Source organism: Silurus meridionalis, chromosome 23 (genome assembly GCF_014805685.1).
Source record: "Silurus meridionalis isolate SWU-2019-XX chromosome 23, ASM1480568v1, whole genome shotgun sequence".
NCBI classification, from domain to species: Eukaryota; Metazoa; Chordata; class Actinopteri; order Siluriformes; family Siluridae; genus Silurus; species Silurus meridionalis.
In genome coordinates, this window is record NC_060906.1 from 22640790 (window position 1) to 22656880 (window position 16091).

General features: G+C 39.5%; 2 protein-coding genes across 2 annotated transcripts; one reads left to right on the top strand and one right to left on the bottom strand.

Annotated features, from left to right (window-relative positions):
• Window positions 1–127: 127 nt before the first annotated feature.
• laptm4a (lysosomal protein transmembrane 4 alpha) lies at window positions 128–9464 on the bottom strand. Its single transcript, XM_046836601.1, has 7 exons — window positions 9255–9464; window positions 6331–6451; window positions 6099–6175; window positions 4944–5066; window positions 4766–4861; window positions 3089–3187; window positions 128–1254 (listed from the first exon to the last, which is right to left on the bottom strand). The coding sequence occupies exons 1-7, from the start codon at window positions 9378–9380 to the stop codon at window positions 1180–1182; spliced, it is 717 nt and encodes a 238-aa protein (XP_046692557.1). The 5' UTR covers window positions 9381–9464; the 3' UTR covers window positions 128–1179.
• Window positions 9465–9924: 460 nt separating this feature from the next.
• Window positions 9925–16061, top strand: zgc:153896 (uncharacterized protein LOC569930 homolog). The gene is made up of 5 exons (XM_046836034.1): window positions 9925–10378; window positions 11939–12084; window positions 13115–13741; window positions 15247–15478; window positions 15925–16061. Exons 1-5 carry the CDS (start codon window positions 10132–10134, stop codon window positions 15996–15998), a joined length of 1326 nt encoding a protein of 441 aa, XP_046691990.1. The 5' UTR covers window positions 9925–10131; the 3' UTR covers window positions 15999–16061.
• The last annotated feature ends 30 nt before the right edge of the window (window positions 16062–16091 follow it).

Below are 16091 nucleotides of genomic sequence, written 5' to 3' on the forward strand. Positions count from 1 at the left end.
GCTACACGAAGAGTATTTTATTTAGCTTTAATTAACAAAATGGTTCACTTCAAATTTCCCTTCCTTTGTAGCTGTTCATGTTTGACCTCATCGTCTGCGCTCGCAAACCCAAGAAAGCGAAACGAACCAATGTTTCCAAATGTTTATTACTGAATTAATCGACTTACCAGAAAGTGTACAAGAAATAAAAGCGAGACCAATAAACAGAGTAGCATGCATCGACTGATTTTCACAATACTAGCAGAGTCATGTTTATCCAAAGCATTGTCTCGTGAGAGGAAAGCCTCCACTCGTCAGCGACGCGTTAAAAAGCATGAACACTATCTACCACGACACGGCACGGCGAACGCTGCCAAGATGGTGGCGTGCGGTGGGGTCTGATGGATGATCGGATGTAAGAACTGGTACGACACTTGGATATAAAACATGATAAAGTGCTAAAACCTCTTATGCCCGTGAACGCGTTGCATTTTTTTTTTTATTCTTTTGAAACTTTCACACAAAATTATACACAAAGAAAAAAAAAAAAAAGAAGACTTTTTTTAAATTTCACATTGGATTGTCATGACCGGTGTTTAAACTAGCGGAATCCTTCGCGTTAGCCGGCTGAAAAAGTAGTGCTTCGAAATATTAGTAGAGTAAAGCAAGCGAAAAAAGAAAAGGAAGAAAAAAAAAGAAAAGTGAAAGCTCACACTGCTTCATGTGCGTTGCCTGCTGGCAGATGATCTACGTCACCCGAGTACAAACGTTTCAAAACATTAGAATGGTTCACTATGAATAAAACTATACAAAAAAGCGGTCAGAAGCACAAGTCACTATGCGACCCAGCTCACACAATGGCTTCAACACTGCGACCCCGAATACCCCTCCTAGAGGACAACACCCCCAACCCCCCCCTTAAAACCCGCTTGCTGCGTTTTTAATATTCTTTACAAAAATAGATCTGTGATGAGCTGTCACAACGTGTTTATGAGAAGTCATGCGGATGATGACGATGGTTAAGTCTATGCAATATGCAGAGAGAGAGAGAGAGAGAGAGAGAGATTTAAAGTGATAAAGTGGTGGGGAACCGTAACACCCTCTGTCCTAAAGACTGGAGTGCAATCGGATCCAAAAAACAACAACAAAAAAACAACCCAAGGACACCATCTGCAGTGACTTGATCGCGGACGGGGGTTTTCAGGCGGGCATGTAAGGGGGGGGAGGCTCCTTCGTCGGCATCGTCATGGCCATTTCGTAGGTGGGAAGGATGTACTGTGGGACACACAAGACAGACAAGTTTAGCCGACTCATTTTGGACTGTAACTTCAAAACAAAAACACCAGAGGGGTGTAATATGTAGGTGATTTTCTTTATTCAGGGAGGTGAAATGAAACCGGGTTTCTCTTGAAGCATTTGTGAAACATACATGAACCAGTTCCTGTATTTTTTTTCTTTACTTTCGTTATAGTGTAAATGTCTGTTTACGGACTTCCCCATTCCAGGGAACTTGACACGATTCCACAAATGTGTATTCCCCAGGCTCAAGAATCCTCCCCTCCCTGTAAAGCTTTAAGGGACTCCTGTGTCGACTTCAGGGTCTCTTGGACACATTGCTATACGCTTTGGGGCAGAAACCCAGCATGAAGGCATGTAGGGAAATGTTTCAAGCCAACCAGATAGAAGTCCATTTGACATGACTCAACTTCCAGATAACTGCACCTGGATGACCACCCACACGAAATCTTAATTTATTCCACATGCCACTTGGCTTGTTCGACTTGGAATTTGTATCCTGTTTTATTTCTTTAGCTCTTTGCATGTGATCCTCTTTTTCTGTATCCATTCTGTTCCAGAGAGATGATCATCCCAAAACATGGCAGTTCTTCATCGCTATATAAGGACTCCTTTTTCTGTTTTCCGTTATTCTGATTTGCTCACAGGAAACCCAGAATGGAGGTTGGGTAAATATGTTGGGCAAGTCTTTAAGATGTGTAAAACTCAAAGGAAGTGCACGTTTCCTGGTTTAAAGAGTCAGAAATTTGTGTAAAAAAAATGTATACATCTTGAGATCTTGTTAAGAGATGCAAACTTTTGCTCAATCGATAAAATTAATGTGTGCAGTGTGTGTGTGTGTGTATATATATATATATATATATATATATATATATATATATATATATATATATATATATATATATATATATATATATATATTCATTCTGCGTCTGACTATGAATAATAGACATTTATACAAGGAGAGCGCCCTCTATTGACAAAACACGATTACCAAAAAACTGCACATATTTGAGTAGAGAAAAAGAAAAAGTCTACAAATGTGTATATACGGCTGCAGGGTCACTGGACACTTGTGATCGTCTGAAATCGGGACATGAAGCTTAAACAATGGTGTCAAACGGCTTTATAACTGAAAGGCTAAGTCATACATTCACTCTGTAGTCAGAATACCTGGATTCGTTTTTGCCAACGGCGGCTCTGACACTCGTGCAGCCACGAGTCACAGGTTCATAATAAAAGCACTCGTTCTGGCACGTTATTGTTGCTATAGCAACCCTTCATTTGCGGGGACTTGTTGAGCAGACTTTTAAACGATGACGGGGCGAAGCTTCGAGAGAAAGTGAAGACGTGCCTATTTATAGCCGGTACAGCAGAAGTGATAACAGGAAATAGTCACAGTAATCTACAGCTTTGCTTAGAACAATAACCTGAACATAAAGTTATTCCACGATAATAAAACTCCAATTGTGAAGACATGGCTGTTGTATAAGAGGAATAAACCATCTCAGGACGTGTTATGAACAAATATATTACACCACCTGGTTTGTTGATTATTTCATTTTAACCGTATGCACTCTTTTACATGCCCATGAGTAATAGAGCTGTGAACTGCATATTTGTTATTCAAATGTAAGTGAAGAGTGAAACTAAAATATGACATTGATAAACAATTAGCATAAATCTGGATTATAAATAACCAAATGACCTTAGTGGCTACTCAACAGGCCAGTGAAAAAAAAAATACAACTAACAAACAAAAACACAGTCTCTACAGCTTTATGTCTGTGATAGTGTGCAAATGTGAACATACCTGAGGTGGAGCCTCAAAAGCAGGATAGACAGCGATCTCTGGCATGTTTCTATTGTTGATGTATTTGTAGCAGTTCCACACGCAGTTGATCAAATAAGCCTGTTGGAAGAACAACAAAGGATAATATTTAAAGGAGTATTTTTATACAAACATACTTGTAATATACTCTGCATGTCAAAAGTATGGAAACGCAGTGAAACATATGGCTGGAAGAAAGTTCTGTTTTTTGGTATCGAACAGAAGAACTTGTGTATGACAGAACAGGAGAGAAGATGTGATCGGCCCCCCCTCACCCCCACAGCAACAAAGGTTTGGGGTTGATTTGGAGCAGAGGATGTTGGAGAATTATTCTGGAAAAAGTGAAAGAAACAAACATGGCTCCCATTCCATGCTTCAACACCATGCACTTCCTTCTGGACTGCTGCTCCTTGGAAGCGGACGTCTGGAGTGTTCTTTTATCGTGGAATGACCTGCCCAGTCACCGCATCTAAATCCTATTGAACTGCTCTGGGATGAACTGTATCACAAGGTCAGGACGTCTTTGGCAAATTTTTACAAGAGTCGAAGTATTTCAGCTGAATGTTTGGAGGAACGAACTGTCCAGATGCCAAGAGTGTGTAAAGTGTTATTCATGCTAATGGAGGACTTTTCAAAGAAAATAAAAGTACAACGTTTATAGATGTGTTTGGTCAAAACAAAACTTCACACAGTTATCTCACCTAGTTTGTTGGGTAGAAACAAAAGGAACATGCACCTGTCTCTCAAAAACCACAAGTGTCACTGACTGACACTTACATCAACCAACCTTATACACACACACACACACACACACACACACACACACACACACACACACACACACACACACACGTGTGTCAAAGGCCCTCGCTTTTAGCCACTGTCTATAATTCATAATTGTAAAACTAAAAACAAGTAATATCTGCTTAACCAAATCCTCAACTTCACTGATAACAGTTAAAAAATATACACGTCTCTATATTCCTTAGGAGTTAAAATACATTACATGGACAAAGGTTTGTGGACACCTTAGACACCTGAGCAAATAGTCACATGCTTTTTGAACACCCTCTTCCACATTTAATCCCCATTCACTGCTATAACAACCTTTAATCTTCTGGGAAGATGTTACACTATATATTATGGAGATTAGTTTTCAATCAGACACAAGAGTGTCAGTAAAGTCAGGTACTGATGTATGGTGAGGTGAGGAGGCCTGGGGTGCAGTCAACGTTTAAATTCATCCCAAAGGTGTTTAATAGGGCTGGAGCCCTATAGTCCAACCCTCTATATAGTCCAACCCTTGTAAAGCATATCTTCATGGATCTGGCTTTGTGCACACGGGCGTTGTCATGCTGAAGCAGTTAAGGTTTTCTTTGTTAAAGTGAAAGGAAAATTTAATGCAACCACATCCAAAGTCTTCCTGTACAACTGAGTGCCTCCGCTTACAACTCTGTGGTATCAGTGTGGGAAGGAACCACATATGGGTAGAAAAGTCAAGTGTACCAATACTTTTGCACAGGTTGTGTATATTTAATGGTTTATAGGTCTACCCACAGATGTCAATCGGAAATTGCCGGATAAGCTATTTACTGGCATCGGCTTACCCGCCTTTCAATACAATATACGTGCTGCATACTAGTAGAGATTGGTCCATACCTTCAGGATGATGAGGAGAGCAAAGAAGATGAGCACAAAAAGCAGAAGGCAGCTGGAGTCCAGAGAAAGAAGGTTGTCTTTGTACGGGAAGTCAGGCTGCGAATAAGAGAACGAAAAACATGTTTCTAAAAATATTGTTCTCTTAACAGTGGAAAAATAAATAAATAAAAACACTGACCAGTTGATCCAAATAATCCTTGATCCTGGGCAGGTAGGTGAGGGAGCTGATGGCCACCAAGCAGCTCAGAGCAAAGTCAAACAGCTGATAGCAGAAAAATGGGATCAGCCAGCCGTCACGGTGCTGCAGGATACACACACACACACAGCTTCATTTCTATGTGTCTGAGCTTTCAGTGTATTGTTTCTGTCTAACTAAATTCTCCGTCCTAGATTTTCTGACTCTAGTCCCAAGCATGTGCTACTTGAAGTGAGTCTAATGCAGAAAAGATCAAAGGACTACTAAGAAAGCCCCCCCCACGTAGATAAGAAGAATGTAAGGTTAATAGGTTATTAAGTAGATGTAATAGAGGACAAAGGGTAATCTATTACAGACACTACATTCATTAACTAAGCAACAAATGACATGGTGATTATGTGCCATTATACCGGGAACTATTGTAGAAAATCCAGGAACTCAAACCTGCTGTGGAGGACAAGCGTGCAAGACTGCAGAGTGCAGACAGAACGAGATCAGAGATTTTACATATGAATTAATGACGAAAAAAAAAAAAAATCTAAGCCTGCGGGTATTACGTGATAAATGCGCTTGCATCTGTGCCTGGTTTTTTTTTTCTTTGTGAAAACCGCATTGAAATAATTCATTTTGTTTTTATAGTAGGTTTGTTTTACTTTAACAAATATTTTGCTAAATATTTTACAACAAGCAATTAAATCAAATAAATAAGTAAAGAAAGAACAATAAATAAAGACAAAGAAAAATAAAAGGAAAAAAGGAGGAAAATGAAAGAAAAACAATAAATAAGGAAAGTAAGAAGTGAAGAAAGAACAATTAGAAACCAAGTAAAGAAAGGAAGATTTAAATAACCATGTTATAGACGTGTGGTGAGCAGACAAGCAACGTAAACAAATTAAAATCTGGGGGTGAATCAACTACAGAAGCTAATGATGACATCAGGTTTTGCTTGAGTCAGCTATGAACATTAATTACATGCTACACCATGTTGTGGGGTTTTGAGATGCTTTTCTGATCACCACATTTGTAAAGGTATAAGATCAGCTGCCACGTGATTAGAGATTGTATAAATCACATGAGTGAGCAGGTACCATTATAGCTGTATAACCTCAAACCTGTAGTTTGCTTCAATACACTTACAGTAATGGCTCCATACACCATCATGGCACTGATGGTGAGCATCAGGAGGGAGATGGCAAATCCCACACAAGCATTTTCTAAATCAGAAAGTGGAAATAAAACAATTAGCTGTTCAGATTAAAAAAATAAAAATAAAAATAAACAACAACAACAACAACAAAAACAACAACAAGAAATTGGCAATTAAAGTACAAAGAGGCACCAATTGCATGCCAGTGTAACGCATCTATACCTGACATTCGGTCTGAGGCGAAGTAGTGTTCGATGACCTCGTACTGCAGGTCGACCGAGGGCACGTTCTCAGGATGGGTCACAGCCACCGTCAACAGGATTCCCATCAGCAAGTTCACGACCTAATTAACACACAGCTATTAAAATGACTGCATGCTACAACAAACACAGATCTGTAGACGCCGTGACGTCAGCATGTTAGTCATCACTAACGTATCGACTACAAACACGAGACGTCTGAAATTACACAAAAAAAAACCGTCAAGAAATAACCCCTTTTGCAATCCTGAACTACAAAAGATTGACAAACTAACATGGGGGTTATGTGCTAATCCTATGGTTGAAGAAAAAAATTGTTAATAATCCTAATCCAGGTATTCTACAAAGAAGTGCATGTGGGTGGAGCGAATATCAAATCTATACATGGGTCAAACATTTGTCTGCAAACTTTCTCGCTAATTTGCGCATCTGATAGATTTAAAACAGTTTCATAGCAAAACATTTCATCATTCTGGGGTCTTCGACTGAAGGAAAAATGACGTATTCACTAATGTTTACAACCTATACGTGAATTAGAACCCAACCTTGCGCTCTTGTGTAGTGTAAGCAGCCTGGGTGGGTTTTCATCTCCTGTATTTTCACTAAACATCTTCCTTTGTGTATGGAGGCACTTCTACAAGGAAAACGCTGCCTGTTGTTTTCAAGTTCAACAAGGAGGAAAAAGCCACACACACACACACACACACACACACACACACACACACACACACACACACACACGGAATACAGATTGTCGCTGTGCTGCTTGGTGGAGAAGCGTGCTACTGGATTCAGCAGGTTATAAATACACAAAGGGTTCTACTGAGTTTTTAGGTTTTGCAAGTTTCCTCTTCGGCAGCTGACATGTTTGAGGCTTCATCGGTTACTCTTTTTATGTTAATCCACCCGACTGAATGATCCTGAACACTATGAACAAAGTCGCTGAAGAATTCGTGAAGATTATTGAGAAGCGATCCCTGACTCTAAACACCGAGCAGCGTTCACTTCAGTTCGAAAAGAAGAACGAATTCTACTTACGAAGTGCGTGTACGTGTGTTGGCATGACTTGTGTCGAGTGTGTGATCCGACTAATAAACTTCACGACATGTTCAACTTCTCTGAACAGTGAGGACAGCGAATGTTCTTATTTGGAAGTAGAGAAGTGTTCGGTGTGTGCGATTGATCGCCTTCGGAATAAATCCCCGAATAGGAATCAGAAATCCAAACTGTACGAGACCCGAGTTCTATTCAAACACTGGATGAAATGCGACTCGAAGTCAGTGTTTTGTTAATAATAAAAACCAAGTGGACACTAAAGTGTAGAGAAAGCGCTGTAACACGATCATTAGTGTTATGGAGACCAATGAGATGATAGCTGTGAAACAGAGGTTTCTACACTTTCTATCTGGTATCTGTAGAACACAATATTTTTTATTAGTTTTATTTCCAAATGAGACATTCCTTAGAGGTGAATTTATAGATTCTGGGAAAGATGCAATTTAAAACCGCATGCCAACCTGTTATAAGGCTTTTTCTACCATCACTTAGTTGTTCTAGAGACTAAAGAGATGACAGCTCTGAAATAGACAGTGTCTATACCTTTTATATATAAAAAAGGATTATAGAATTTAGACCTGATTTGAAGATTTGAAGTAAAGCTTCAATTTCATTATAGCTCTATTCAGAGGGGATTAAACATACATGGGTTCATAGCCTTGTGTTTTTTTTTTTCCCCACCAGAACTGGCCATGCCCGTCTTCTTGTCCGTGCTACATTAAGAACGTTAAAGACGTGTCATTTATCCAACCTCAGCTCATGTTGGAAAGTTTAGTCCAGACACACATTCGTGAATTTCTATACAGACGTCATGTCCTGCATACCGCTGCTCCTTCACCCAGAGATCAATCACTTCCTGAAGCACAATACGAAGCGATTATGAATCTCGGTTCTGGAATGGAGCGTCTTCGCGGATCCAGAACCTCTCTCCGCCCGCCGTGATGCAAAAAAAAAAAAAACATCCGAGTACGAATCTGATCCGAACAGGCTCCGATGATGGATGATGGAGAATAACGCCGACTCGGCTGATCGGGAAAGAAAATCCCGCAGGAGCTCCTGTGTAACAGGAAGTTGCACCCATGTACAGGAAATGTAAACTGAAATGTAAATTAATCCCGTCCAAATACGGCTTTGCCACACAAACTAGTTCTCTGAGCATCAAAAACCATCGGACGGATACGTGTAGAGCGTAACGGAAACACAAACTCAACCCTGAGAATTAATGAATATATACATTTCTTTTACTTATAATTACTCAAACTTGCCATTTTCACAACATATTCAGGATTTTATCATGTGTTCACAACAAATTATGAGAGATATTTGTTTTTATTCTTCTTATATATCTTCATGTGCACAGTTGTAACTGATGTAATCCTGCTGAATTGTACAGTATACAGTATAATACACTGTGGATGTAATATAAATACTCCTGTAAAAAAATCTGGCCTTATTTTATTGTTTAAAAGGTTAAACTAGGATGTGTGTGTAAGAATCACGTCCTATGAAGCTCCTTCACCTTCAGAAATGTTTTTGTGAATACTAATGATAATAATAATAATAATAATAAGGGGCTCGTCGTAGAAAGCTAGTAGCTTAGCATGATTAGCCTAGGCCTCGGTTCAAGCGAAATCTTATTATATTTAGCGTTCGTGAATAACCACAATGATAAGATACCGTACAAAATATACCAACACCGATAATACTATTGTTATCCAATCTAATTTTCTTTATTTAAAAAATCGTGTTTTTTTTGGTGACTGTTGAGGAAAAATACCGTTGAAGCTAACGGCTAACTGAAGCTGCGCCTCAGAAAAATTAGCAACGTACCATGTACCAAGTACCGAGAATAATGGTTCCTGTCCGGACATGGCAGCATCCACAACATCGGGTCGTGTAAAGTCTATCGCGACTCGGCTTCAAATTCATATTGGTGCCCAGATTGTGAAGAAACATCAAGAAAATAATAACAACAATAACAATATTATTTAGCGCTGATCATCAAAAATCCTCAGCTCCGTCAGCCGCCGCCTCCTAGCAGCCTTATATACCCCCTCTCTCTCACCGTCGCTCAACCACTCACTCCTGCTCACATAAACCCCGCCCCTCTTTCATAAGCACAAGCTTTTTCTTTTCTTTTCTTTTCTTTTCTTTTCTTTTCTTTTCTTTTCTTTTTCTTCTTTTCCTTTCTTTTCTTTTCCTTTCTTTTCTTTTCTTTTCTTTTCATTTTCTTCTTTCTTCTTTTCCTTTCTTTTCTCTTCCTTTCTTTTCTTTCCTCTTCCTTTCTTTTCTTTTCTTTTCTTTTCCTTTCTTTTCTTTTCCTTTTTTCTTTTCCTTTCTTTTCTTTTCTTTTCTTTTCTTTTCCTTTCTTTTCTTCTGTTTTCTTTTCTTTTCCTTTTTAACTTTTCTTTTTCTTTTCTTTTCTTTTCTTTTCTTTTCTTTTCTTTTCTTTTTTCTTTTCTTTTCTTTTCTTTTCTTTCACAATCTTGCAGGCATTTAATTGTATGGGACGTCTCTGGATGATCTCTGTGGCACTGCCATGTGAATTGAATGCTTCTGTCCAATAAAAATGTAATCTACAACATTAGTAGGTAGAGTTAAAGTACATCCCTGGAGAAATGCAACGCTCAGCAATATCTTATCTGGCTACTGATACTGACAGTATTTAAAGCCTTCACCTGCACTCTAGGAGTTGCCTGTGTTCAACATGCAGCTCAAACTCCTGCTCCTGTTTGCTGTTTCGCTCTGCCTGGACGCTGTCCCGTTGTCCAGCACGAGGACCAAGAAACACAACAAGCTGCTACTCATATCGTTTGATGGTTTCAGATGGGACTATGATCAAGACGTTCATACGCCCAATATGGACCAGTTGGTACTGGAAGGAGTGAAAGCGAAATACATCACACCACCGATGATCACCATGACCTCTCCATCACATTTCACCACTATAACAGGTGAGGAAACAGCTACATAATAATGTTAATCATCACATTTATGCAATTTACTTTCAGAGACCTTCAGGGAGTTACAATCAGATATTAAGATGGAGAGGCAGTTAAAGCCCACATGCTCCTGTGAGCCAAGAACAGGAATCTGAGGCTATCATGAGAACAATGGCTCATACAAACTGGAGAATTGGAAAAATGTCCATTCATAATAGGTTTTATTGTACACATCATTTTTTCCTGTATAGCGAAGGTGTGGAATTGTAATCCTTGCTGATGAATATATTTGTGTAAAATAATAAAAAATAAATGCATAAATGTTTCCCTGTGCGCCGATAAAACCAGTACAATCAAGTATTTAAGATTTCTGAATAGAGTTCATAGTCTCTCCTGATGAGGAAAAAACCCTCGTAAACAGAGCAATGAACAGATGCTATCATTGGTTGTGTAATAAATTGCTGATTATGCATGAATCACAGACGTTCAGCTGCATGTTCATGGCTACTCAGTCTACAGTAACCTTTAAATTCAGAAACTATACAACAATCAGCAATAAACATTAAACCAAGGACAGGTGAAGTGAATAACACTGTTTATCTCAGCCATAATACAGCGCCACTGGAGGCTTAAGGGTCTTGCTCAAGGGCCTAAGAGTAGCAGCTTAGCTTGAACCCCCAGCCTTCCGATCAATAAACCAGCACCTTCACCACTGAGCTACCACTCTTGCTCCAAAGGTACCTGTTAAGTGGTGGGATTAATTATCCAGCAAGTGAACAGTGAGGTCTCAATGTTGATGTTTTGGCGTTTCTATCCAATCAGATTTCAGCCGTCACCTCATGAATTGGAGTAAGGTCTTCAGAAATAAAGACCATTTGAAGCTGTTCTAACCAATCAGACTGTGAGTTGGCCACTCCGAGGCCATCCGGCCTCAAGTCAGCATTTTCACGTCATTTGATTGGACGGTCAGAAAGCGCACTAGTCAGAGCTCGCAACCCGAATCTGCAGCAAACTGCACATATATATTCATGTGGTATAATAGCTGTCTTTTTATTCCACAACGGCTGACAGAGGAGAAGTAATTGATTTGGTCGCATGTACAAGATGGATTAAATTTTGTTCACTTTTGCACAAAAACACACGTTTTGCATTCATTTCTCAAATCCCCAGGAAAACCGTAACACACAGAAAAAGCAAAGGGAAAACCCGGGGTCATTTCCTGAGGTTCATATCAATGCTTCTGTTAGAGATGATCTCGCAGTTGTGGCTCCAGTGAAAGGAGACCTGTTGTATTGTGTTCATTGGGTTTCTTGCTTTAGTGATGTCATTTATTCCCTCTGTATGAGATTCCTGTCTGTGATGCAGCTCTCTGTTCTACTGGGTTTCTCTCTAATATTGATGGTTTTTATGTGATGGTATTAAGAGGTGAACAGATTCTTATAGGACACCACTGAAGCACTAGGTGTGAAATGAATGACCTGCCATTGCGTTTTCATAAAGCTCATGCAAGAATCTGTGACTTGTTGTTTTCCGCATGTATGAGCCTCAATCCACACTTTCCTATTTACACAGGGAGATGGATCGAGGATCACGGCGTTGTCCATAACATGATGTTTAATTCCACAAGCCTTTTAAAGTTAACTCATAAGAACACGCTGAAACGTTCTGAGTGGTGGGACAACGGGGCTTTGCCTTTATGGATAACAGCTCAAAATCAGGTGAGCAGCATTTCGAGTGGAATTTCGAGTGAAATCTTATGACGGATAGGAAGATTTAACAGATATTTGAAGCAGAATATGTGACAGACAGAAGGTTGAGTGCACATTGAATTGCACATTTGTGATGAAACGACATGTGACTTTAGTAGAAATGCATAATCATGCGGTATACAATAAATAAAATATGCTTTTTTATTACAGTTTTTAAATGATAGGATATGCATGTTAGGCTTTTTGTTTTATAGGGCATAATATTTTATATTTCATATAATTAAAAATGATATATTTCATATATACATGTACATACAGTGTAGACAGGAAGGCAATTATATTTACGAGCATCTCCAGACCTGGTTTGCTTGTTTTTTTATTTTATTTTTTATATTCATATCTTACCATATATTAGCGATAGTAAGATTCAGCATATCCATCGGCGTAAAACAATGTAATGCATCGATCTAAAAAAGAGTGCATCGGATGCAAGTCTGCGTTTGTAGGACAATGCACCATTTTAAACATCTTTGTGTGGCTAAAAAACAAGTTTTGTATATATATTATTATTATATTGTAATTATTAATAGATGTGATATTTACTTTTATAGATACTTTTATTATTTAGAAAGCGCGTTCTCTCGACGCATCGCAACACTATGGAGAACGAGGCGTGTCCTGAGAGTCACATAGAATACAGATTAACATGGCAGAGGTAGAGCTGTAACTTCCTGCACACACAACAGGAAAAAAAACGTCTGGTTTCATTTAATCTTTTTTCTTTCTTTTTTTTTGCACTACAAAGGCCTGTTTGTGAAAGAGACATGCGTTAATAGTGTTTCATTCTTATATATTATATTACTTGTAGTGACATCCACACTATGACATTTCAATAAACCTAGTAAATACTGTTTTATCACCTTGTTGTCCAAACAACAGATTGCTTGTCAAAACCTGAGTTCAAGATCTAAACTTACGCAATATATTAGACTTTGTTTCTTTACCAATGTTTGAAAATCCGCACCTGTAATTCTGACAGGGCCTGAAGACAGCGTCTTATTTCTACCCTGGAGGTGGAGCGAATTACAGCGGGCAGGTCGTAAACATGTCCCTGGTGGAGGCAGAAGGTCACCCCGATGATAACGAGACAGAGTGGAGGCAGAAGATCGATACGGTTATGAGTTGGTACACCGAGGAGAATTTCGACTTTGTTACTCTGTATTACGGAGAACCAGACAACGTGGGCCACAAAGTGGGACCGGAGACAGAAGAAAGAAGAAAGATCATCGCGCAGATCGATCGCCTCTTAGGCTACCTCAGAGAGTCGATTCAGAGAAACAACCTAACCGATCACCTCAACGTCATCATCACCTCGGATCATGGCATGACCACCATTAAGAAGAAACCCGAGGTGAAGGAAATAAAGCTGTCCGAGTACATGAATTTTCTAACCCTGACCCATTTTGACATACTGGACTACGGAGGATTTGGGATGATAAGACCCAGGAAAGGGAAAGTGCAGGAGGTTTACGATAAGCTGAAGAACGCACATCCAAACCTCACTGTTTACAAGAAGGAGGAAATTCCTGAGCACTTCCACATTGCAAAAAATAGCAGAATTCAGGATATCGTTCTCATTGGAGACTTGGGGTTCAACTTGAACTCGGTAAGCTTTGAGCTCTTACAAGAACTTCCTCATTATCAAGTAAAAATATCTTCAGTAAAGCTAAAGTGGGGGAGGTGGTAGTTTAGTGGTTAAAGCATTTGACTTTGGATCAAATTGTGGTGATCCCAGCCACAGCAAGGCGCCATTATTGGGCCCCCGAGCAAGACCCCTAGCCCTATAGCTGCTCAAGTGTATGAATGTATGTCGCTCTGAATAAGGGCCATAACTACCAAACGTTTTGCAGACACCTGATTATAAGTATGGTTTGTGCTTTTTGAGCATTGCATTTCATTCCATTGCTCTTATGATTCCCTCCACTCTTCTGGGAAGACTTGTGTTCATTCAGTGTTCACATTCATCCCAAAGGTCTTCAAAAGGGTTGAAGCTGAATAGCAGAAGATCTTCCACTTCAACCCATGCAAAGCAGATCTTCATGGAGCTGGCTTTGTGCACAAGGGTATTGTCACGCTGGAACAGGTTTGGGTCTCCTAGTTCAAGTGAAGGAAACATTTCATGCTCCAGCATCCAAAGACGTCCTGCATAATTGTGTGCCTTCAGCTTCGCGATAACAGTTTGGGAAAGAACCACATATGGCTGGGAAAGTCAGGTGTCCCAATATTTTTTTCCATATAGTGTATCATTTTGCATTAATGGCAGTAGATGTTACAGATGTTGGATTTTCTTAGGGAAGTGCTGTTTAAGGAAAATAATCAACAACACAAAGAGTGTGATGAAGGCTGGTTGTTTTTAGATTCATTAAACAAAGCCATCTTTTTTTTTTTAGCCATTTATAGTTACTTTCGAGATTGTGAAACAGCAATGGGGTGGTGGGATGCAACCCTATGTTGAATACTTTCCTAGAACAGCAAGATTTGTACATTCTTAATCATTTAATAATTTACACATTATTGTATGTTCTGAACTCTACATAAAAATACACTGTATGAACAAAAGTATTGGGACACCTGACCTTTCCAGCCATATGTGGTTCTTTCCCAAACTGTTGACACAATCTACAGGACGTCTTTGGATGCGGTGGCATGAAATTGTCCCTTCACTTCAACTAGGAGATTAAACCTGTTCCAGCATGACAATGCCCCTGTGCACAAAGCTCCAGCTCCATGAAGATCTGCTTTCCATGGGTTAGAGTGGAAGATCTTGAGTGGCCTGCTATAGAGCTATTAAACAGTATTTAACATTTTTAATTGAATTGGAACGTTGAATGCACCTCAGGCCTCCTCACCTCACCTACTGTACATCAGTACCTGACTTTTGGTTGATAACCACTTATCTCTACAAGCACACTCCACAATCTAATGGAAAGTTTCCAGAAGAGTGAAGGTCACTATAACAGCAGATGGAGATGAAATGTGGAATGGGATGTTTTGATAAGGGCGTCCGAATCGTAGTCAGGTGTCCACAAACGTTTGTGGGTATATCCACTGTTTTGTATTGAGTGAATGATTGTTTCTTTAGCTTTGTGACAGAAAATTTATATATTGCAGAGAATTATCTTTTACGTGAACAAAGGAGATCACGGCTTTAGCAATGAAGAAATGGACATGAAGGCCATATTCCGGGCGTTCGGACCCGATTTCAGGAAGAATTTTCTCGCCGAGCCGTTCGACAGCGTGAGCATTTACCCGCTGATGTGCAAGTTACTGGGTGTGGCTCCAGCTCCGAACAATGGCAGCCTCAGCGACACTCAAGCCATGTTGGTGGATGACTCTGACCCTGGTAAGATATGGTTTGTTGAGTAAGACATCTGCACAAAGATCTGTCTATAAATCAAACTGAAACTAATGCAGAAGTTTCATATAGGACATCTTTAAGCGTGGTAGCATGAAAGATATGCTTCACATAAGCTGGAGTGGAAGATCTCCTTCTATAGAGCTTTAGAACACCTTTAGGATGAATGTGAACGCTGACTGCACCCCAGGCCTTCTTACCTTCTCACCTACATCAGTACCTGACTCAACACCATTGTATCTAAATCTCTACAGAATCTAGTGAAAAATCTTGTCAGAAGACTACATGTGGATTTTAGAAGGTTTAGAGGTTTAATGCTCATATCAATCCTATGCTCAGATGTCCACAAACTTTTGCCTATACAGTGTTTTGCTTGATATACTGCAGTATTTCAGACTCAAGTTTATTATTTTTGTTTTTTTTCTGTGCTTTAGGTGGACATGTTGGGAGAATCCAAACGTCTGTCGGTCTTTTAATCGTCATGATGTTCATCGCATTCCTCCATTAATTCCACTCGCTTTTCACTTGTAATAAGTTATAGTAAAGGAAATAAAAATATTTGATCACACGATTCGTTACCATTGGTTTTTATCACAATATT

Coding starts and splice junctions, on each gene's coding strand:
- zgc:153896 (XM_046836034.1), top strand. CDS start 10,132: ATGCAGCTCAAACTCCTGCTCCTGTTTGCTGTTTCGCTCTGCCTGGAC. Junction 10,379..11,938: donor ACATTTCACCACTATAACAG/GTGAGGAAACAG, acceptor CTATTTACACAG/GGAGATGGATCGAGGATCAC. Junction 13,742..15,246: donor TGGGGTTCAACTTGAACTCG/GTAAGCTTTGAG, acceptor TATATATTGCAG/AGAATTATCTTTTACGTGAA.
- laptm4a (XM_046836601.1), bottom strand. CDS start 9,380: ATGTTTCTTCACAATCTGGGCACCAATATGAATTTGAAGCCGAGTCGC. Junction 6,176..6,330: donor CGCCTCAGACCGAATGTCAG/GTATAGATGCGT, acceptor TTTCTGATTTAG/AAAATGCTTGTGTGGGATTT. Junction 1,255..3,088: donor CTTTTGAGGCTCCACCTCAG/GTATGTTCACAT, acceptor TGTGTCCCACAG/TACATCCTTCCCACCTACGA.